Genomic DNA, 23,205 nt, shown 5'->3' on the forward strand with positions numbered 1-23,205 from the left:
GCTGGTCTCTGAGTGATTGCTGAGCTGCTGGGAGTCTTAGAAAGACTCTTGCAAAGGAAGTTATTCAGTAAGTTCATCTTCTCTCCCTATTATTCATTTTAAATGACAATCACTCCTCCTCAGAAAGTGCTGAGAAATGGTGCAATGAGCAACTTTCATTAACTAATCCATATGTACTGCATTTCTAGTGCCAATTATTGACACTAGAAGACAGCACTGAGCACCTGCCACATTTGTTCCTGCCATCAACCCTGAGACTTTGTACTGTAGGGATTCAGAAGGAGTCCCTCAGGATGGGCCCACTTTGGCATGTAGATTATTTTGAGCTGGAAACAATCAAGGCCCCAAAGACTTAGGAAGAAACTCTGACCTTCCCCTTAACTGCCTAAAAGAATTTACACAAAGGACCTGCTTCAGAAAAGGAACTATCACCATAGATAACTACATTATAATATAACCAGAGGAGGCAGACAGGGAGGGGTTCAGGAAAGTCTGTGTTAAGATTCCTTTCCATGTCCCATTGTTCCTAAAGGGCCCAACAAACATTTGTTTACTAAGCATTTACTCTTTTTCACCTTCCTGGGAATGAGCTTTCCTTGCCTTCGAAGTCCCAGACCCCTACCCTTTTCTACTTAGTCAGGATGGCATATATACCTCATTTTGCCTGACTGCTTTTGGAATTCCATGTTTAGTACTTAGGATATTAAATTTGATTTTTCCTGCCCATCTGTTTCATGTCAACTTGATTCTTAGACCAGCCAGAAGGACCTTGGAGAGTAGAGGAAAAATTTTCCTCCTCAACACTACCATGGAGTCGTGTCCACTCTAGGGATGAGAAGACTGATGCCAGAAAGGTCAAGTGAGTTGCCCAAGGTCCCAGGACCAGGAAACGGGAATCCAAGGCCCAAACCCAGAGCAGTGGCACTCTGCAGTCTGTGCTGTAGCCATTGTTATTACAGGAAGGAGGGGTTCACTCGTAGTTATTTAACATGTGTAGTTTTTCTAATCCCATGCTTAGATAATCAGTGCTTCAGCCAGTGCCCTGGCAGCTAGGACAGCCTATTTTTAGAAGAACATTCCACTCTTATATTTGTTTCATGAAGTTTGTGCCTACATAGGGGAAAAAGAAATCTGGTCCCTAGGCCCTCCTTCCCCCGGGGGCTCAGGACCCCTCTGTGCAGTCTATGCTGAGACAAGCCAATGGGGATGGAAGTGGATGATCCCAGTCCCACGCATGCAGACTGTAGCAGAGAACACAAAGTCACACTGGTGAAAAGCAAGGCCTGAGTGGTAGTTCTCTTTCTCTAGACAATTACAGTGACGCTGTTTGACTCTGAATGCTTGGTTACATTTCAAATTTATTTCTAATCATTTAGAGCTGGATCAATGGGAAACTAAGGTGCCTTTTAGCTTTGGCACCTGCTGTTCCCCCCAAATGTCAAGGACTGACATTTGATGCCATTATCCCCAGTCAGCCTACAGATGACTCACTTCCTTGCTGCCCCAGCCCTCAGACCCACCCACCTAGTAAGGACTTTCACATCATGCTGATGACAAATTGTACTGCCCAGGAGGACCAAGACTTTCTCCCTCATGCAGAACAAAGGCAGGCCTCCTGGGTAGCCACTGCAGCTCTGGGTGCCTGGGACAGTCCTCTTGTCGCTCAGTTCCTCCTTCTTTCCTCTCTCTACCCAGGATAACACCTAGTGTTCCCGGCCAGGTGCATATCTTGGGGATGAGGTGGGTGCTCTTATTGTCCCCCTGGTAGTACAGAGCAGGGTGGGGTTGTGGGTGCATCTTCTCTCATGGAGTTGAAGGAGGCATCGGGGGAGGTGAGGCCTGGTGCCCTTCAGATAAAGTACTCCTTTTTGCTGTTGTCACCTGTGTCCTGGAGGGAAGGATCGTCCTGCAGGGCTGTGTCTGCACTTTCGGCAAATTCTGTGCCCTTGGCCTCGTTCGTGTAGTATGTGCCCTTGTGCTGGTACATGTAGCGTAGCATGAAGATCAGGAGGCAGATCAGGACAAGGGCTATAGCGGCGATCACACCTGCAGGAGGGAAGCAATGCATGGCTCAGTCTGGAGAAGGTATCTGGAACTAGGGTCAGGGGGTCAGGATGCATAGGGCTTGGGGCAGGACAGATACTCTGCTATAATAAACACCAACCCCAGACAGACTGGTTCGTTCTTGCCCTTCTTCCTCCTGCCCAGAGTGTGCTCACCCTTATTTGTGCCCATCTGAGTTGCCCCCCTCTCTCCTTCTGCTCCCCCTACCTCCACTCAGCCTGGTGCAGGCTGAGGCTGGAATAGGATCCCAGAAGGGAACTTTGCTCAGGGGCACTTGGTCTACTGAGGAAGACAGATCTCTATGCAAAACTTGCAGAATGAGCTGCATGCATTTACCTAAAACTAAGGGGTTCATGGGCCCTTGGGACTTTCAGTTTTAAAACCAGAGTAATCCCAACTGAGAAGTTTCCTGGGACACAAGATTTGGTGCTAAAGCCCTGAAAGTGCCCAGAAGGCTAGGCCCTGGTGACTGCCCTCTGTGCACTATTGGGGAAACAAGACAGGGCCATGGGAAGCACTTAGGACAAGTTGGGTGGAGTGTGAGTCACTGCTCATCATCCTTAGTTCCAGCACACTTTCTGAAGGTGAGGGCTGCATGAACCTGGCAGGGAAGCAGGGATCAACCAAAAAAGAGTTGAAGAGGGAGAGGATTCTGGAGGATGCTGTGCAAATGCATGGGATATGGGCAGACGTCAGCCTTTCATTTCTGTTTGGACTCATGAGCAGTTAGAAGAGGTTTGAAGTCTGGGCAATAGGGGGTGGGTCACTCGGAGCCTGGGAGTAATGGGGGAAGGGAACACTTATGAGTTTTAGAGGGGCTTGTGTATAGGCCCCCATGCAGCCTCATTCTCATTCAGGCATTTGCTTTGTAGGCGGGTTCTACCCTGGGCATTCCATCTGACCCTCCTGGCTTGGAGGCCCAGGATAGCTTACCTGCAATGATGGCAATGTTTGCCCCCAGTGACATGAAAAATGTGCCAGTGTCGAGTTCTGTGAACAGAAGAGAAGAGCCTAAGTGGGGAGAAAAGTTTCCTGTACTTAGCAGCACCCCAGCTGTGCCTGCACCCCCTGCTCACAGGGGCACGGCTCTGCAAACACGCTGAGTGGACAGGAGGCGGTGTGAGCATGGACAGGCTTCTGGCTCCGCCTGGCCACTGGCCAGTCTGGAGAGAACAGGTGAACCACAGTGGAGGCAGACTCCGGGCTGGCATCTCTGAAACAGTGCACGTGGGGTGAGGGACAGGCTCCAGCACTGGGCAGACACTGGGGAGACATGCTTGATGGCGAGCATGAAGGTGGGCAGGGATGCACCTGTTGCCAGCACCACCTGCCTTTGGACCTCAGCATTTCTCACAAGAATGGGAAAAACAGACTATTTGTGAGGTGTCCCCACACAAGGAGGGTCTGTACAAGCCACCTACTGGTTTAGTTACCTTTCTCCCGTCATATCAGGGGGTCTTTGCCACAGTTTGATGAGGCGCGTGGTATTACCAGTCCATTTCATAGGTGTGACACTGAGCATCAGAGAGTGACCTGCCCAGGGTCACACAGCTTGCCCCTTGGTGGGCCCTGGGTTTGCTCACACCCACTTCTGTGGAGTACTTTCTCTTTTCTCTCTTGAAGGTGCCCTTCCCAGGAAGGCTCCTGTCTGGAGGCTCCCCCCCAGGCCCCTCTGTGATCTCTGAGGGGCTCTCCTGTGGGAAGGGCCGCCCCGGGGCACTACCAAATTACTGAGTGTTTTTCCAAGGTGCTACGGTCTGGCCACAGGGCTAGCATCTCAAGGAGAGCAGGCACCTGCACATCACTTCCAGCACAGTGTCTTCTCTCTCCTCTGGGAGGTAAGTGAGAGGAAGGATTTATTAGACCACAGAAATATCAGTGTTAACATGGAAATCCCATGTTCCCGCTGCCATGGCTATGCATATTCAAACAGAGAAGACTTCTTCCTAACAGTCCTTTCTGCTCAGATAATCACTTTAATCATAGTGGGATGAGGTCATTCTCCCCAGCGCAGCGTTCAGATGCCTTTTTCTGATAAGAAACCAGCTGTGGTGCCAGGAGGGACAGTGCAGGGAGCCAAGGAAAGGTTGGAGGCAGAGGAGGAGAAGAACCAGCCTAGAGCCTGGAGGTGAGGAAGAGGTTAAAAGAGGTCCTCAGGCCAGTAAAGAGACAAAGCAGGCACAGGAGTCAGCACCTGGAGAGAAGGGGAGGCAGGAGGAGCAGTCAGATCAGCTTCTAAGTGCTTCATAGCCTCCACCTGAGGCCGGAAGGGCAGGAAGTTCACGTGGCATCTGCTTTGAGATCCAGGGTGAATGAGAGCAACCTGGAATTTAGCCACCTAGTACACAGTAGGTGCTCAATAAATACTCGCTGAATAATACTTCATAAAGAAATGCATGTAGGCATGTAGGCATGTATACATGGGTGAGTGTATTCAGACCCTGGCATTGTAGACCTTCCTCAATCATTAAGTGATCACACGATTCAGTAAGAAAAAAGAGTGGCCCCTTCCTGAAGTCTGCATGGATGGTCACAGAGGTTCATTTGAATTCATCCAGAATTGCCACTCAGAATGGCCCAGGTAAAGGCCAGCATTTCTTATGCCAGCTTGTCCAACCCAGGCAGGGGTAGAAAGGACTGCTGTTTCCTTTTCTTTTATAAACAATTGCTCGAAGCCTGTGCTTTCAGCTCTCACCTCTGGAGATGGTGGGGTGAGCGCTGCCTTCAGCTGCCCTCCCTTGCCCTGCTTCCCTTTAGCCAGCAGTAATGATAGGAGGTATTTGGAAAGGCTGGCTGGAGTGAGCTCCATCTGCCCAGGAAGTTGATGGGTTAGTGTGCAAGCAGATTGGGACCCTGGAATGAAAGCCCACCCCTAGTGGGGTTGAGGGTGGGTATGTGATTGGAATCAGCATCACTCTGAGCTCAGGAATTGGGGTAGAGGGATTGAAGGACAATCCTAGGGGGGGACATTTATGGCAGAACAAGGTGTTATTTACAGCTGGGTGTAGGTCTGAGGTCAGAAATAAGCCACTGTGTAGCCTTCATGGACAGGCATGGGAGGCCTCAACTCTTTCATAGAGATCCAAGGTATTCTGTGGTTTCCCTTCTTGGCTCCCCTCAAGATTGCAATGCCCCCACCAGAGAGAAAGCTCTACAAATCCCGGAACATGTTAGCCCCACTCATAGCTCTATGCCCAGAATCAGGCTAGGTGCCTGGCACCCAAGAACAGTTGTTGGATGTTATTTGAAAGCCTGGTCCCTTTGGGAGAACCGAGAATCAAACTGTACCTTGCATTGTCCACATTGTTGTGAAGGCAGCTTTAGGTTCAAGTCTTGGCACAAAATTTCACGGTGGTGTATCAGCAAAATATTTAATATTGACTGACTTTAGTTTCTGTGTATGTAAAACAAGATTAACAAACCCCCCCTGTGGTAGGGATTGGAAGTGACATGCCCACACATGATAAATATTTTATATATATTATGTAGACAATACCTCATGGCACATAGCTCAGAATAGGTGTTTACTGAGTTGTCACCACTTTCTCTTTTCTTTTCTTTCTTTTTTTTAAAGAAAGGCAGACTGCCACATACAGAGCCTCATTTGGATGTGTCTGGAGTCTTGGAAGCTACATTCTCCTACAGATGGACTTAAGAACTTATTTGGAGATTTTAGCAGGAGAGCTCCGCTACTCAAATATCCTTGTCCAAAGAACCATCCTTCTCTATCAGGGAAGGTCGTCCTCTTTGACTGAGGGAGCGGCTTTGGGAGGGACACGCATGGAGTGGTGAGGAAGGAAGGAAATACCCCCTAGATAGCCAGATCTGCTGAATCAACCCTGGTGATCAGTGGGGTGACAGATATCACAGCCAGACCATCCTCACATCCTGTCACCACTAGCTTGATTTCACTCTTATTGTTACTCTGGTTTGCATATAACTCAAAGTCAGTGACCTAAGCGACCCACTAACAGATGTTGGGAGTCCTTGCAGAGGGTGGATGCTGGTCATGGATTCCCACCACAGTCTTGGCTGACAGTAAATCAGCATCTGGATGCTGAGTGTCTCTGTGTTCCCAGCATTACCACAGGGACAGAGGAGCTTTCAGGAAATAGAGGATGAGTCTCTAACCTCAGGGGGCTTATGGTTTCACTGGGAGATGTGATTATGACACACAACTTATTTAGGGCAGTGTTTGTCAAATGGTAAATCCCAACCACTGGTGGGACCCAACTAGAGAGAGAGGAGGGGAGAGGGAGAGAAGCAAAAGAAGAAGACAAGAGGGGAGGGGAGAGAGAGACACAGAGAGAGGTATTCAGAAATCATCAGGCCCCTCATAGGCAGCCAGAGTAAATACTGTTTGGTGGGGCTTAGATTTCATTTGTGCACACACCAGTAGCATTCACCAAGCTGTTTGGAGGGCCTGGCTCAAACCACAGCGCTGTAAGAGAGAATGCCTGGTCCTGCGGTGTTGGGTTCAAGGGAGCCCAACTATGAGCAGGCAGATGGTGAAGCAAGCATGGCCTCACTCCAAACAAAAGCTGGTATGGGTCATGGCGACAAGGTGGCCATGCTGTGTGACAGCTCTGGGCTTCCGAATCCCCAGTGTGGCTAGCCACAGGCATCGCCACAAGGCCAGGGCCTGGGCCATGTGCCAAGGGCAGGGATAACAGATGCTTCCTGTGAGCTGAACTGATGAGTTTCCAGAAGGAGAGGAAAGGGGAGGGCTGTTACTACCCGAAACTCTCTTTAGGGGAGCTGCCCTCTAACAGGGGCAGGGGCGCGATGGCAAGTGGGAAGAATGACCCCTGATCGTGGAGATGAGGCCGTGTATCCTGGGGGTTCAGGCTTCTGAGGCTCTGGAGGAGGAGGAGCACTGCATAGGTTCTCTGTGTATTTACTAGCAGCTTGGGCATAGCCAACAGGATGCAGGACTTTAGCAGCAGCTGGGCCCTGGGGGTTGGGAGGTGAGGAGGGTATTTTCCGATGTTGACAGAGAGCAGTGGTTAGGCGCCGGCTCCAGGGACAGAGGCCAACCCTTTGTTGCCACTGAGGACCTCCCTTCGTCTGTGTTGTCTGCCTGATGAAGCTGCGCCAGGAGTTCTCTTCCTTCCTGCGAGGTTTTGTCCTCACACCTCCTGCCCATCTCTAGCAGATTTTCCCTGTGCCGCACGAGTTATGTCCGAAGTGCCTGCTCCCTGCTTCCCATGTCCGCCTGGCCCAGCAAAGGGCAAGAATTTCGGCCAGGGCTGAGGCCTCTGGGGATTGAGCTCCTTTTAGTCAAGAGGGAGAATGGCTTTGGGAAAGGAGACCTAAGTGTTCTGGGAAGAGGAAGATTATTTCAGTTTTAAAACCATGAAGGGGAACACAGGTTTGTCATGGAGTCCTTGGGGGAATTCCTGCCATGGCAACCCTGTCTATGACAGCAACGCAGAGGCAACCACACCACCGCCCGGCAATCTGCCGAGCTCGGTGCCACTTACCCCAGAGCTATTTCAAGGGGACTACAGATCTGGTTAGCAAAGTCAACTCTCCCACAGCAATGACTTTGCACGAATATGATTTGGGTTCAGGAGGAGGGCAGCTATTGGGGAAGGGACAGGAAACTTTGTGGCCCTAGAAAGTTCTTCACTCCCCCGGGAGTTTCTTCTTCCTGTGCTAGATTCTTGCCTATCGGCATAAGGAATCTGGCAATTTCTTATGCCAGTTAAGCAGAAAGCAGTTGACAACTGGAGTTTATTATCTGACTTTTATTTTTTGGTAGGAGAAATGTCGACCACATTTCCTATTCTTTGATGGTTTGTTATCATACCCTGAAAGGATAGAACAGTTAAGCTACGACTGGGGAAGAGCTGGTCTCGGGATAGTGATGCTACAAAGTAATAAACGAAGGGCTTATTATTTGCTGTCTGTCCATCTCTCTTGCAAGCCAGAAATGTTGGCTAAGCAGGTAGCATTGGCCCAGCCCCAGGGATGTGGAGAGGATGGGGTGTACCCCCAGGGAGCTTATGACTTGATTGAGGAGATTCAACATATTTATGTGAAAAGGGGCCGCCAACGCTGTTGGGTCGAGTGTCAAAATGAGCAATAAAGATATGCCTGGGGGTGTTGCAGACGGGACTCACCCATCAGACTCAGCCCCAGGACTCCCAGTGTCTTTGACATGATAGTGCAGACGCTCATGATTTTGTTTCTTCTTCCTTTCCTCAGCAACATCTCTTTAGCACCTACTATTTTGCATGATGTCATCCCTAGCGAAGCAAGGGCCTTACCTTTACGGAGCCTACTGTGTGACAGACAGAGACAAATGCCCGTGGGTAGGTTTAGGGAGGGTCGCTGTCTGATGTTCTCAGGAAGGGCTTTCTGGAGGAAGAGGAGGCCCCCCACGGGGGGGGGGGCCTGACCTATGGAGACGGCAGGGTAGGCAACGCAGGCAGGGGGACCCGGGTGCAGTGGTGAGAGGGCATGGGGGGCAAGTTCATAGTGGAGAAGTCACAATTTCTGGGTGGGGCCAGAGGACCTCCGTGTGGGCCTGTCGTGGTAGCACGTCATCATTATGGCAGGTACAAAGCCCCGTGAGGTCAGGTAGGACTACACCTATGCCGGAGCGCAGAACTTCTCAGGCAAGTTAGCTCACCTCTAGGAGCCTCCTTTCCATTTCTGTAAAGTAGAGAGTAAAACCTCCTTCTGATAGGGTTAGTGGGGGCTGATAGGCCTGGGTTCGCAATCGGAGTGTGCATCAGGATTTCCTGGTGGATTTGTGATACCACAGATGTCTGCACCCACCTCAGATTCGGACGCAGCATGCTTAGAAAGGGCTGGAGAATTTACATCGCTAAATATGCTCCCAGGGGCTGCTGATGTGCTGCTCCAGGAGCCTGTCTTTGAAAACCACTGAGCTCATGACAGAGTGGCTTACAGACCACGTGCTCAGTTACAATGCTATCACACACCTCCTGTCTGCAAGGAGGTGATATAAAGCGTTGGTAAATGGAAGTCGTGGGGGATGGTACTCTCTTAGCAATGAAAATAAGAAGTCCCAGTCCCAGGGGTCCTCATCACAACCTGAGCTTAGGGTCCTTCCTTTAAGGAGCCAGCTGACGTAGTTTCAGACTTGGCATGGTGGTAACTGTGAGAATCTGTCACCTGTGTTGGCTCCCTTGCCTGCCCCCATGACTGGAGCTGAATGAGAGGACCGAGGGCCCTGTGCCAGCATCTCGCAGGTACACTTGGTCTCTGATCAATGTCTGATCATTGAGACTGTAGTCTCCTTTGCCTTGTTCTTTGGAAACTCTGAAAGTCTCAGCTGCCCCCTGGATGTCCATCTGCATGCTGCGTGTTTGCAGTGAGACCTCTGGAAGGGCAAACAACCTTTGCTGATTTATTTCAGTATCCCTGGGCTCTGAGGAGGCAGCAGGGAAGTGGTTCTCCAAAGAAAGGTGTCTGGGGCACCAAAATGGCAAAGGGAATGGATGCTTAGGGATATTTTGAGGAGCTAGGAGGGGACAATAGTATCCTAATCAACATTTTCTTGGCTTCTAGCTCTGAGCTCCTGCAGAAGTGACTGGAGTACAGATGGCCCTGGATACACAGCTCCATCTAGACTAGAATAGAGTGAGGTGCAGGAAGCCTCCACCTGCCAGGCTCAGGGCTGAGTGCCCGCATACCTATGAGGTGTGCACACTGGCTGTGTCAACCAGGCTCAGGGGTGAACAGGGGAAGGAGTGAGGTCCACAGCAAAAGGCAGTCCCACAGTACGACTGAGCTCCCGCCTAGACCACACCTGGACCATCCTGGGGAGTGCTGTGTCCTTTCTTTTCTCTTTCTCTCTCTCTTTTTTTAGATTTATTTATTTATTTATTTATTTATTTATTTATTCATTCATTCATTCATTCATTCATTCATTTATTCATTCGAGAGAGAGAGAGAGAGAGGCAGAGACACAGGCAGAGCGAGAAGCAGGCTGTATGCAGGGCATGGAGCTTGATCTTGGGACTCCAGGATCACACCCTGGGCCGAAGGCAGATGCTCAACCGCTGAGCCACCCAGGTGTCCCCTGCTGTGGCCTTTCTAACCTCAGCTTCCTCACATTGAAATGTGATGGCACAGCTGCATAGGCTCCTTGTGAGTTAGTGTGTGGTGAGCACGTAGCACAGTGGCCAGCACAGGTTGGCTGTTTCATTATCATCATTGTCACCATTATCGCCATTGTCAACAATATCAAAATAGCCTCAAAGTGAGATTTTTAAAAAATGGCCACCTTTAATTCTCTCATACAGTATTTGGCAAATGTGTCACCCTAAGAATCAAAAATTCCACTTCTAGTAATTGATCCTAGAGAAATAATCTGAAAAGGAAACAAAAATTCATGCTCAGGAAAGTATACTGCAATTTGGTTTAAAATGGGAAATAAAAGAAAGAGAACAATCTAAACATTCCACATTAGGGAGTTGGTTATGTAAATTCTGATACGCTTATATAATAGAATATTATGCAGCTATTGAAGTGATGCATGGAAATCCTTAGTGACAGGAGGAAATGCTTACAGTATGATTTAAGAAGAAAAAACAGGACCCTATAAATATAAATTATGTTAAGTATTCAAAAAAATACCTATGAGAAAGGAATAAAAGGAAATAGCATGTTGAGGTAGTAGCTTCTGAGTGGTGGCTGGGTAGCGGTTAGAGGTGGCATTATTTTCTCCAAACATACATTTATTTTTCTCCACTTTCCAAATTATCTATGATAAACATGTTTTCTTAAAGTCAAGAAATGGGAGTGGATCTCCAGAAAGGGCTATCATCAAAGAATCTTCGAAGCTGACTAAAAGGTCTACAAAGTTCCCTCCTAGCTCCCCCACCCCTGCTTGCACTGCCCCACCCTCTGTGGGGTGTTTGCATCCCTTCTGCAGTGTTTCCCATAAAAGCCACCATGGGCCGTCACTGGACAGTGGGACTACGGATGCACTTTCTCAATGACTGAGTCTTGTGTTCACCTACCTTTTGTCTGACCCGGTAGACATTCTCCCTTCCGATAAGGAAGTCCTCGCAGGGGAAAACTGCAAGTGCATTCAATGCCCCTAGCTCATCTTGCCTTTTCCCTGGGCTGCAGATGTGGATGGAGGAGCTCCAGATGTGGCTTGAGTCCAAAGTCCTCACAGACACCCTTGTTTCTGCAGGTGGAAACAAAGGCAAGCTCTGGCCGTCTCAGGGGATGAGTCAGAGCCTGGATATGAGAAATCCTGCAGCTGCTAGACGACAGGTTTTGCTCCTTAAGTCATCGTGGGTGTTCTACACAGCTGGCCACTTAGGGATCCCTGGATTTGAGCATCTTCCTAAAGACACTGGAAGGATCCCTCTCACTTCCTAGACTGGTGGAGAGCCCTCTAGGCAGGATTCTTTGAAAGGAGGCTCAATTGTCCCTCTAATTTCAGTCTCAGGGGAAGGGACCTTATAATGGAAATGCACAGACTCGGTTTCCCCTCTTGGCCTCCTCTTCTCTCCGTCTCTTCCTTTCTTCCTTATCTCTGTGGCCATCTTCAGTCACTTCATGCTCATCCATATCTCTTGCCTCTTTTTTCAAGTATAGTGATTTTTCCATCAATGATTTCTGCCCCCCCACCCCCACACTTTCAGAGTCTGTATCTGTTCTTGTATTTATAAAGAAGTGATGGGGTTTAGGTCTGGAAGCAATGACTATAGTTTGCTTTGAAGAGTGCTAGCTGTGTGGGTGCCGCAGACCTCAATCGGGGAAGATCCTTGTATTCCCTGAAATCCAGCCATTGTAACTTTAAGAGAGTGTGATTGCACCTCAAGGTCACAGAATGTCTCATCTTTCACAATGTCTGTGGGAAGGGGGCTGGAGAGTTACTATGATCTATTGTACACATTGTCGTAAGCATGTACTTATCAGTTGCTGGGTCACAGCAGCTCTGGGTTGGAAATGACCTTGAATGTTCATCCTGGTCATTGTTTGGTTCTGCCGTTACTCTACAGCCTCCCTGACCACAGTGCCTACACTGCATCCACAGCTTCCCACGGTTATCAACCCAGCCACGGATTCCTTTTCTTTCCACCTGAGCTGGGTGGCTCCAGGGCCCCAGGACGCAGCTGTCCATCTGGCCCTTGTCTTGCTACCTGATCAGTCCAGGAGAGCTCCTCGAGCTGGCAAGGGGCTGCCACCCCTACTTCATGTTTTGTGGGGAAAACACATACAGAGTATGGCAATGTTTGTTAGCAAGCTTCCACATTCTCTCACCCAGTTAAGCACATTGGTGTTCAAAGCAATTACTCATTCACGATATAATTTTAATTCTGGTCTCCTACAGGTAATGCCTGCAGCCAGGAGGCCCTGAGTTGAGCAGGCATGGGGGAAGGGCCCTTTGGTGGAGGAGAGACAGGCAGGGAAGATGATGGGGCCCTGCAATGGGGACACAGCTTCTGTCCTCCCTTTGCATTGTCAGAATGTGCTTTGTGTATCTCCTCTTGACCTGGGACTGCATTGTGGGCCAATTCTATAACTTTTTAGTCCCTTCTGGGAAGAGTCTAGTCCACAACGAAAGCTTTGGTCTTATATCCATTTTAAAGCTCCTAAGTGAAATCGGCTAGTCACAGAAGCACAAATGCTGCATGATTCCATTTATATGAAGAATCTAAAATAGTCGAATTCATAGAACCCACGGGTGGAATAGTGGTTGCTAGGGGCTGGGGGTAAGTGGGGACTAGCTAATCAATGAGCAGTTTCAGAAAATGAAGGTGGAAAGCCCTAGAGATGTGTCCACAGTCAACTGCATGGTACCCTGGAACACTGGTTAAGAGGGTAGATCTCATGGTAAGTGTTCATACCACAATGAGATAAAATGTTTTTTAAAAAACTCCCACTTGTGCTCAGCCGGGTCAGCAGGGGAAAGAGGGCCTGGTCGCTCGCTCTCCTTAATTCTTCCCTCTCCATCGATTCTGCTTCTGGCCTCTCCAGAGTGGCAGTGGAAAGGAGATTCGAGACCAGGGGGAACTGTCTTTTTACCTAATGGGTGACATGGTTGTTTGGTCTTGGTGGGGGTGATAGTCCTCGACTGGGCAGTCTCTTTCTGCGGCCAGGGTGATGGCCTCTGGGAAGAGCTGAGGCAGGTGTGCCCACCCTGCCCTGCCCCTGACCCCAGTGGGCCTTGAGCTGACTGACCCCTCAGTGGCTCCCTATCTAGCCTGGATGATGCTCTTCTGAGTGGGCTGCTTGAAAGTGGTTCATACCCAGGCCCTCTGAGCCTGACCCTGCAGACCAAGGAAGGTTTAGGATCTGCTGCTGCTACTTCTACTGCACAGAGGGATGGAGAGCCAGCAACCCAGTGGCACCGGCCCTGCCTGCTCTGGGGGCTCTCTCAGGCCTTCTCATTTGGCCAGAGGTAGACAGGCTGAAGGCCACTTAGAGAGACAAGGACAACCTGGTATTGTAGTCTCCCAAAACTGCCCTCAGGGATGCCCTCTGGGCAGCTATCTAGCCTTTCTGAGACTATAGCTTATGGGTGACTGTGCCTGCCCCAGTGTGGACTCCATTTAGGATGTGTCCAGTGTCTGTTTAGAACGTGAGTGTGCTTATTGTTTCCTCAGCTTTGGGTCTTCATGGAAATTCCCATATTATATCACACACACAAGTGCACAGGCACACACACAGGCACACACACATGGTGTTCTAGGACCTGTGGCCCTGTAGCGCCCTTCCTTGGGCTGATGCAACTGCTTCTCTGAGACAAGGTCCCTATCACTGGTTGCCAGGCTGTCAGCTTCCCAGCTATGGGACTATTCCAGCCCAAGGTCAAACACATGGATGGTGAATGAGATCCACACTGGGGAACATAATTCTCTAAGGAGCCAGTGTGCCTCTCAGTGAGGTGTGAGGCTCAGAACAGCAGTGCTCACCCGGGAAGTGGGCCAGTGGTACTCTGGCCAATCAGGCATGGACCTAGGGAGGGCTTGATCTCTGCAGCTTAGGGAAGAACAGAGGCTGGCATTATAAAGCCTCTCCCTGTAGTGACCCTACAGTCCTCCCTGTAGCCCCCGTAGTGCCTGCCTCTGAAGCTTTTCTGAAGACAACGTCATCTTCTCAGACTTACCCAAGCCCCCATAGGCCCATGTGGCCTTTGCTCTCCCTTTCACACCCTGAGGCCCGAGCTGCCCCCTGGCCTCCACTTCCCCACAGATCCAGATTGCCTGCGGCTGTCTTTCCCTACTTGAAACCTTCCTTTCCCGATGTGTATAATGATGCCATTGCCACCATTTGGGGAGCTCATTTTATAATTGTATGTATTGTTCCAATTTTTCACAAGAATCACTGAGGTGAATATTATAACGTCTATCACTTTACAGTTGAAGAAACTGACACTCAGAGAGATCGAGTAACTTGCCTGAGGTCACATAATGGATAAGGGTGGGATTGGAATCTAAGTCTGTCTGATCTCAAAGCTAATTCCAGAATCATCCATCCAACAAAAGTCTCTGAATGGCTACTGTGTTCCTGTTTTAGAGACTGAGGATCTCATAGTGCACAGCACAAAGCCCTGTCCTCAGGGTCTTCCATTCCAGAGGAGGAAAGTAGCCATTAGCTCACAAAAAATGTGGATCCATGCTACAGGGCCAGGTGGTTATAGACACCAAAAGACAAAGAAAGGAGACGAGCGAGTGATCAGGGAGGCTCTCAGAGGAGGTGCTTTTGGGCTGTGCTACAGCTGTGCTGTTTGTGTCCTACCAAAATTCATATGTTGAAATGCCTCACTGTGATGGTATTGGGAGGTGGAGCTCTCATGAATGGAGTTAGCACCTTTATAAAAAGACCCTGAGAGCTCCTTTACCTCTTCTGCCATGTAAGGACCCAGACAGAAGATGGTCATCTGTGAAGCAGAAAACATGCTCTCACAAGATACAGGATATCTCAGTGCTTTGATCCGGGGCTACTAGCCTCCAGAAGCACACACAAATGACTGCTGTTGAAGTCTTCCAGGCCACAGTACAGCACCCTGGGTAGCAGCCTAAGCTGCTTCGTATAGGGTGAAGCAGAGGGAGAAAGAGCCCTGATCATTCTGAATCCACAAGAGGAGTGTTCCAGATGGACACTGGCCAGTGTGAAGGCCAGAGCAGGAATGCTTGATGAGCCCTGGAGTGAGGCAGAGATCGTGGGGCTAGAAGGTGCAGCACTCAACAGGAAAGAAGTACGGCTTCCATCTGAGAGGGATGGAAGGCCAGGGAGGGTCTCCCACTGGAGCTGTTCACGTTGTTTCTATCTGAGCAGCATCACTGTGGCTGCCATGCTGAGGACAGACTCAGGGGTGAGGATGGGAGCCACCACAGCCACGGTCCATGCAAGTGCTTAGGCCTGCACAGTGGCGGTGCTGGCGATGAAGAACAGGGGTATTTTGGACACGTCTGGAATAGGGGCCGATAGGAGTGCTATTGGATTAGGGTGAGCGAATTTTAAAAAATAAGAAAAAAGAAAATAGAGACAGGAAAGAGTCAAGACTTTGGACTGAGTGGGAAGGCTGGGGCTCCGTTTACTAGGAGGGGTGGGCAATCTGTTCAAGGGGAGGTGAAGACCTGCTATGCCCAGAGAGCCTCCAGATGTGAAGCACAGTTTCAGTGTAGGCCACTGTGCGTAGGGTCTTGGGGCTCAGGGGAGAGGTGGAGGCTGCAGTCCCAGCTAGGGCCTCCAGTGTTTCAATGGCATTAACAGTCAAGGGTAGGGAGAAGAGGAGCAAGGGTTGAGCCAGGGGTCTTCCACAGGGCATCCCAAGAGGGAGCAGGCACAGGACCAGGAGGAAATCAGGGAATGCTGTGTCAAGAAGTTCTCGGCTTTCCCCTTGCTGCTGTCCACAGTGTCTGGGCTCCTAACCTCTGAGTGTATATTAGACCCGTCTTGCACATCACCTAGACTCTGTTGAGATCCTCCCCTCTCCCCTCCCTCACTGAATTGCCTTCCTCCATTGGATTGGCTCTGGCAGCATGACCATCCCCAAACGTAAGAAAAGGAGAACCTCCCCTGATCCCCTGCCTCCCTCCTGCTCCTGGAGGAGCAGCAAAGTTCCCCAAAAGATTTCTATACATGTTTTTAGCATTTGAAGTGCTTCTTTTTATTTCTTTCCCAGAGAGGTAAACTGAAATGGAGATTCTACAGTATATGGGAGGCTTGGAGAGAGTGGAGGCAGGGAAACATGGTGGTTTGCAGGACAACGCACTGGGGCTGTGGTCACGGGGCTGAGGTAGGGCTGGTCCGTGTGAGTGTGCATGAGTGTGAGACTGTGCAACATGTATTTGTATGTGAGTGAGTGGGGTGTACTTGCAGCCATGGCCACGTCTAGGTGCAGGCATGCAGCAGGGAGGAGCTGGATATATCTAGACTGAGTGGACAGGTGAGAATGAGAAAAGACGAAGAGAACATTCAACCTAAACCAGTTGGGTTATAGAAGTAGACAAAGCCCAGAGGTTTCGTCCGCCTGGTGGAGTTCACATCCTAGGGAAGAGATACAGATAATGCAAAGGGGAGATAAATTAGTGTGCTAATGGTGATAAGAGAAAAAAATGGAGCAGAAAGGAAGGTGGGGCTCCGGGTGGGAGCTACAAGTTTAAACAGTGCAGCTGAGAGGGCTCAGGAAGAAGGTGGTATCTGAATAAGGCCTGAACCAGGCAATGGGGGAGGATGGAGGCATCTGGGAAACAATGTAGCACACAGAGGAACAAGTGCAAAGGCAATGAAGTGGGAACAGCTCTGCGTGATTCAGGAACAGCCAGAAGGCCGGTGTGGCCCTAATAAAATGAGTTGTAGAAGACAGTGTTGGAGTATGAACTGAGGGGATGGGGTCGGGGGGGAGACCATGTGGGGCCTTGAGAGCTCTGTATGGGCATCAGCTCTCACTCTGAGGTAGACAGGAGCCATGGGAGGATTCTTTTTTTTTTTTATTTTTATGATAGTCATACAGAGAGAGAGAGAGAGAGAGAGAGAGGCAGAGACATAGGCAGAGGGAGAAGCAGGCTCCATGCACCAGGAGCCTGACGTGGGATTCGATCCCGGGTCTCCAGGATCGCGCCCTGGGCCAAAGGCAGGCGCCAAACCGCTGCGCCACCCAGGGATCCCCATGGGAGGATTCTGAGCAGAAGAGTGACATAAACTGAGACACTGACAGGATGACACTCTGCAAGGGAAGGGGACAAGGAGGGCGCTGTGGTAAAATCCAGGGTGGAGAGGATGGTAGCTTGGACTCTGGTGGAAGAGGTGAGAAATCGTGGCCCTGAATATATTTTCTAGGGGTTACTGGCAGGAGTTGAGGACTTGCAACAAAGGACCACAACAATGGGCTACAGAGTCTGAGCACCATAAGGGAAGAGGTGAGAAAGGAAGGGAGGTGGCCAGGCTGCGGAGGGCGGAGTGCCCTGGGCTGATGAGCCGAGTGGAGATATGGAATGGACACTGGCACGAGCTAGGAGTGCCGGGGTCCACTGGAGGGCAAGATGACTGAAATGGAGACTGGGGTCACTAGCAGTGTCCCATGCCAGGAGTGACTATAGGAGCTAGTTGCAGGAGTTGAAGGAAGTCACCTGTATGTATGCACAGCATGAAGAATGATGGTGGCAGTGTGAGAGAGGCAGCAGAGGGAATGGCCTTACCCTAGGGAACAGGATGTGTGCTTTTTAGAAGGAAGGGGCTCTTAGGGAGGAAGGAGTCATAGTGCCTGGGAAGTAACCTCTGTCTTACACGGTGCCCAATGGCACAGGGGCATGGGAGAGAAATGCAGTGTCTTCTGAGAGCCAGGCTTCCTCTCCCATGGGAGAAGAGGCTGAGGGAAGGGGGTGATGCAATCTGGGGGCCTAGGGATAGAGACGCCAGCAGCGCTGAGGGTCTGGTCAACGAGGGAAGTACTGAGCCATAGGGGAGAGGGCTGGGGCATCCCATGTCCTTGGCGTCTGTGTGGGAGGCCTGGAGCACTCTCAGGGTTGTCTGCGTGTGCCTCTCTCTTCTCTCCTGGTCATTCAATCCCCAGAGGGACTCTCTGATGATTCAAGCGCTACAGTCAGTGGCATCTAGGCCATAAGGGCCCCGAGAAGCTGAGTCATCTGTCCCTTCCCTTTGATTGATGATGGGGGCAGGCTGGTGTCTCTGGCCAGATTCCTGTTGGTTCTCCTGCTGAAGATCTACTCCAAGTTCCACTGCCTGACATTTCAGAACTTCTGAATGCCTACAGCCCTTATTTCAGGTACAAATAAATCCTCTAAGTTTGCCTTTATCCTTGCTTTTCATGTTCAGGCCGCCTGGCTGGAAAGAAGCTCCTGGAAGGCCTGTGCTGCACTGTGCCATCATGACTCTGGGCCTTTGCAAACTCCTGTTCTGCCAACAAGTTTAGATCATGTCACCTCCTCTGGGAAGCCTTCCCTGACTTCTGCAAAGGGCCTGTGTGCTCTCTCTATCCCAGGAGAAGGCAGCAAGCTTTCTAATATTCCTTTTTTTTTTTTAAGGGTTTTTATTATTTATTTATTTATTTATTTATTTATTCATTCATTCATTCATTCATTCATTCATTCATCTATGAGAGACAGAGAGAAAGAGAGAGAGAGAGAGAGAGAGAGGTAGAGACACAGGCAGAGGGAGAAGCAGGCTCCATGCAGGGAGCCTGACATGGGATTTGATTCCGAGCCTCCAGGATCACGCCCTGGGCTGAAGGCGGCGCCAAACCGCTGAGCCCCCCGGGCTGCCCAGAAGCAAGCTTTCTCACAAATATTTTAGGCTTTATAGACCACATACAGTTTCTGTTGCATAAAACAGAGACTCTGCCATATAGATGGCATGGTATGATTTTATATGCATAAAACAAAGTCTCTGTTTTATCTTTTTTTTTTTTTTTTAGATTTTATTTATTTATTCGAGAAACAGAGAGAGAGGCAGAGACACAGGCAGAAGGAGAAGCAAGCTCCATGCAGAAGCCTGACGTGGGACTCGATCCTGGGTCTCCAGGATCACATCCTGGGCTTAAGACAGCACTAAACTGCTGAGCCACCTGGGCTGCCCTATCTTCTTCCTTCTTCCTTCTTCCTTCTTCCTTCTTCCTTCTTCCTTCTTCTCCTTCTCCTTCTCCTTCTTCTTCTCCTTCTTCTTCTTTCTTTCTTTCTTCTTCTTCTTCTTCTTCTTTTTTTTAACTATACTTTAAAAATGTAAAAATCATGACTCTACCAAAACAGGCCAGAGGCTGAGTTTGGCCAGAAAGCTGCAGTTTGCTGAACAACTTGTTCAAATCACCATTAAAATGCTTTGCAGTTGTCTGTCTCCTGTGCTGATTTTTAATACTGGAGGGCAAGGGCTGTATTTTACATACCTCGAATCTGACACAATGCTATGGGAACGAATAAGTGATGTTGCATAAAATATCCTCTGACATGCATGTCACAGTTGACTCTTTTATCATTTTTCTGCACACCTGCCTTTCACAAGTTAAATAAATAACCTCCTTAAGAGTCTCCAAGCCAACCACGAAACAGCCCTTTCACAGATGCGCACTAAGCTTTCAATGATATTAATGGATGTCATTTATTAAGCTTCTGGTATGCAGCAGACCAATGTAGGGTCCTGGGGACACAGAATTAAAGCCAATAGACCATGTGTGTGTGCTCACACATGTGACTCAAGTCCAGGTCACTCGGTTTCTGCGCAGCCCAGGGTCACACTGACATGCCCTCTACAGTTCCTGCTCTTCAGCTGGATCACATGTGCTAATCCTTACCACTTCTCTGGAGAACTTAATTCACTTAAAAAATCATATAATTGCATTTTCAGCATAATTAGGTACCTAATTACTGACTAAATGTCCTCGATCAGGCTGCGTGTGTAAATAATAATGATTTAGTTAGCCATGCTTTGTTATTGGCTTTCCAGAAGGCTTATCAGTTGGTGAACAGGATGCAGAAAATGTTTTTCTCCTTCCTTCACTGAATTTGACAGGAAGGAGTGGCGGAGCCCTTTCCTGTTGGGAGAAGAGCAGAGTGGGGAGGAGAACAGGAGGTGGAAGGGGAGAACAGGAGGTGGAAGGGGAGAGGAGGAGGTGGAGGGGACTGCTATTGCCTGGGACCTTGATTGAAAGCCTCAAGTAGAGCCTGTCAGATGAAGGCATGAGTGCCCATGTCCTAAAGACAGACAAGATCACTTCCTCCCCAGGATGTGCTAAGGGAGGCCAAAGTGGCCCTGAGACAGCTGAACCTCTAGGTAATGGACCAGAAGGGTAGAGATGTGGTGAGTATCCTGGAAGGTCACAGGAGTAGGAGGCATGTGTGGCTCCTCTTCCATTTCCTGGAATGTTTCTCTTCCTCCCAAGCCAGTGAGAGCACCCACACTGAGGGACGCTGCTTTCTCTCCACCGGGTAAAGGCATGCCGAGGCTCACTGTTCTTACACATGCAATGGGATTATGAGAGAACCTTGGAGGGCAGTTGCAAGGATGACATGAGTTGATGCATATAGATGGCATGGTACGATTTTATATGCAATACCTGTTAGCTAGTATTGTGAAAGGTACTTCTGTGGTTTTGTAAGCTGGATCAGCATTTGAAAGGGAGGGTACATTTTGACCTACATATTGGGAGTGTATTGTTTGGGGCAATGATGAAGAGAAGGGCAAATGCACATCAACACACTCTTCTAAGAAATAATCTCAAAGTGATTGAGGAAGGCATTGTGATGCACAGGGAGTATGGATTGTGGTACCAGAGAGGTATGGCCATAGGTCTTGGCTCCTGAGTCCCACATGCAAATAACCCTCTCTAACCCTCAGCTAACTCGCCAATATAGAAGGATGCACCTGCATAGATCCAAGAAAGGCAGTGCGAACACATGCAAGCTCTTCTTACCATTCCCATTTAATTGAGCATAGCTCCTGCACACATGTGTGCACACATATATGGCCCCTGGATCCAGGGCCCCTATGGGGGAAGCAGAGGGAGACAGTTCCGGTGACTTGAGGGGTAGGGAGTACTTGTTTATCTCCTGGGATAGTTGGGCGTCCAGACACTTCTCACTCGCTATTAGCCCTCCTTTGTCGTCTGGGTATCAGGGCAGGAAAGGGGCTTTAGGAAGTCACCAATTTACCTCATTTTGCATCCAGCACCAGAACCAGGAAGCTGGCTGCCCAGAATCAAGCCCTTGTGCTGTCTTTGTGCTTGGGGAGGAAAAGCCATTTTTCTTCACTGCTCCCACCCCACCACCCCTTCACCCCATCCTCCCACTGTGTTTCTGGCTGATGAAGACACTCTATAATACATCTCAATCCATCACCTTGGCACACTCCTGTTCTGTCTTCCCAGCCCCCCGTTCAGGTCTTGTGATTTATATTTCCCCAACATTAATCTTTTAAAAGCAAAGAAGCTATAAACACATACATAACTCTTCCTCCTGTCAGTTGAAATCCCATGACACAAATCAACTGCCATCTAAATTAAATGTTTCTTTCACAGTAAGTGATAAATGCCCTGGGGACCAATCAAGAAAGCCAACAAACTTAGACTTTGTTTCACTTTGGAATTTTGCAGGTAGTGTGGTTAAAGTCCAATAAAGGGTTATATCTCATGACCAGCAGAAAAGGTAAATTGGATGCTTTAGTACAACTGATATGGACAGGGGACTTTGTGTATCTTTCCTCATCAGGGATTTTAGCATTTCAAATGCAGGGTTGAAATCTAACACATAATCTTAAGGGAAAAGGGTAAGTACAGACAAAATTTACTATTCTATCAGACTGATATACTACTTTCTTAAGCAAACCAAATAACAGAATGAAAACAGAGTTACCAAAAGAGACATCAACCTGTTATAGGGTTGGATCTGTTTAAGGAGTTAGGATTAGGGCTCCCACATATGCCAGATAGTCTAAGTGTAGATTTCAAATAATTTTATCCTTTTTAGTACGGATGGTTTCATATTTTTAAAAATGCAATTTTTAATTCTATGTCTATTAAATAGATGTTTTTAATTTTTTTGGGAAATATAAAAGCTATGTTTTTAGGAGAAGGAAGGAGAGATATGAATGGCTAAATCTAGTACATATCTTGAGTTTATTTTCCTCTCTTCCTTTTCCATGTCTTATTACTTCTTCCACCATCACTATCATATTCAATATCATTAATAAACTTAATTATTCATTTCATTATGGGAAGTAGAGAGTCTTTTTTGAGAGAGAGAGAGAGAGCAGAGAGCATGAGTGGGGGTGGAGGGGCAGAAGGAGATGGAGAGAGAGACAGTGGTGGAGCCTGACACTGGGCTCCACTTCATAATCCTGAGATCAGGACCTGAGATCCTGAGATCAGGACCTGAGCCAAAACCAAGAGTTGGATGCTTAATCACCTGAGCCACCTAGTTGCCTCCGGGAAGTAGAGTCTTAAAGGTCAGGCTGTGTCTTCTACTGTAGGCCATGAGCAGGTGAGAGATTAGGGAAAAGGAGATTCCTAGAAATTCTCAAGTAGTATAGGGATGGAGAGGAGAGTGTTTTCTAAGTTTAGAAGAGCACCTGGAAGCCACTGAGAAAAGACCAGAGTCACAATGAGAGACAGACAGCAGAGGGGTATGGGTGTGAGGTGGGGGGGGGGGGGGGGTCCAGCAAGTCATACTTGACAAGTTGAGGGTTAGAGAGTTTCAGGTTCTGACAGGAGTGTGTTTAGAAGAGAATGAGATAGTGTGATAGAAAAGGTAGGAAGGTAATGAAAAATGATTCATTATATTGTATTAAAATATATATAGTTAATGAATAACTTCCATAATTATACAATTATGTTATAATTATGTAAAATAAATTATTATAAAATAAATACATCACTTAAAGTGTAAGATGTGTTTCAGATTTTCAAATTTATGTAAAAAATAGCTTTTTAGCTATTGTGGGAGGTATCCATGTATGGATGGAATGAAGGAGTAAGAAGGTGATCTTGAAAATGCTTGAGGGCAGCCCCGGTGGCTTAGCAGTTTAGCGCTGCCTTCTGCCCAGAGGGTAATCCTGGAGACCCGGGATCGAGTCCCACGTCAAGCTCCCTGCATGGAGCCTGCTTCTCCCTCTGCCTGTTTCTCTCTCTGTCCCTCTCTCTCTTTCTGTCTCTGATGAATAAACAAAAATCTTTAAAAAAAAAAAAAGAAA

The 23,205-nt window shown here is 48.7% G+C and overlaps 1 protein-coding gene across 3 annotated transcripts in view; it reads right to left on the bottom strand.

The window, feature by feature from the left end:
* Positions 1-1,340: 1,340 nt before the first annotated feature.
* The window catches only part of GYPC (glycophorin C (Gerbich blood group)), a 41,688-nt gene continuing 19,823 nt past the window's right edge, over positions 1,341-23,205 (bottom strand). Inside the window, exons 2-4 of one of the 3 annotated variants that reach the window (XM_072757522.1) lie at positions 11,064-11,236; positions 2,998-3,054; positions 1,341-2,046 (exon numbers count right to left, since the gene is read on the bottom strand). In XM_072757522.1, the coding sequence (XP_072613623.1) occupies positions 2,041-2,046; positions 2,998-3,054; positions 11,064-11,236 (236 nt within the window). In that variant the 3' untranslated portion in view covers positions 1,341-2,040. The remainder of the gene's footprint in view (positions 2,047-2,997; positions 3,055-11,063; positions 11,237-23,205) is intronic. The other 2 variants (XM_026015707.2, XM_026015708.2) reach the window with 2 other exon arrangements.

The sequence above is a fragment of the Vulpes vulpes genome, chromosome 5 (assembly GCF_048418805.1).
Source record: "Vulpes vulpes isolate BD-2025 chromosome 5, VulVul3, whole genome shotgun sequence".
In the NCBI taxonomy this organism is placed as follows: Eukaryota; Metazoa; Chordata; class Mammalia; order Carnivora; family Canidae; genus Vulpes; species Vulpes vulpes.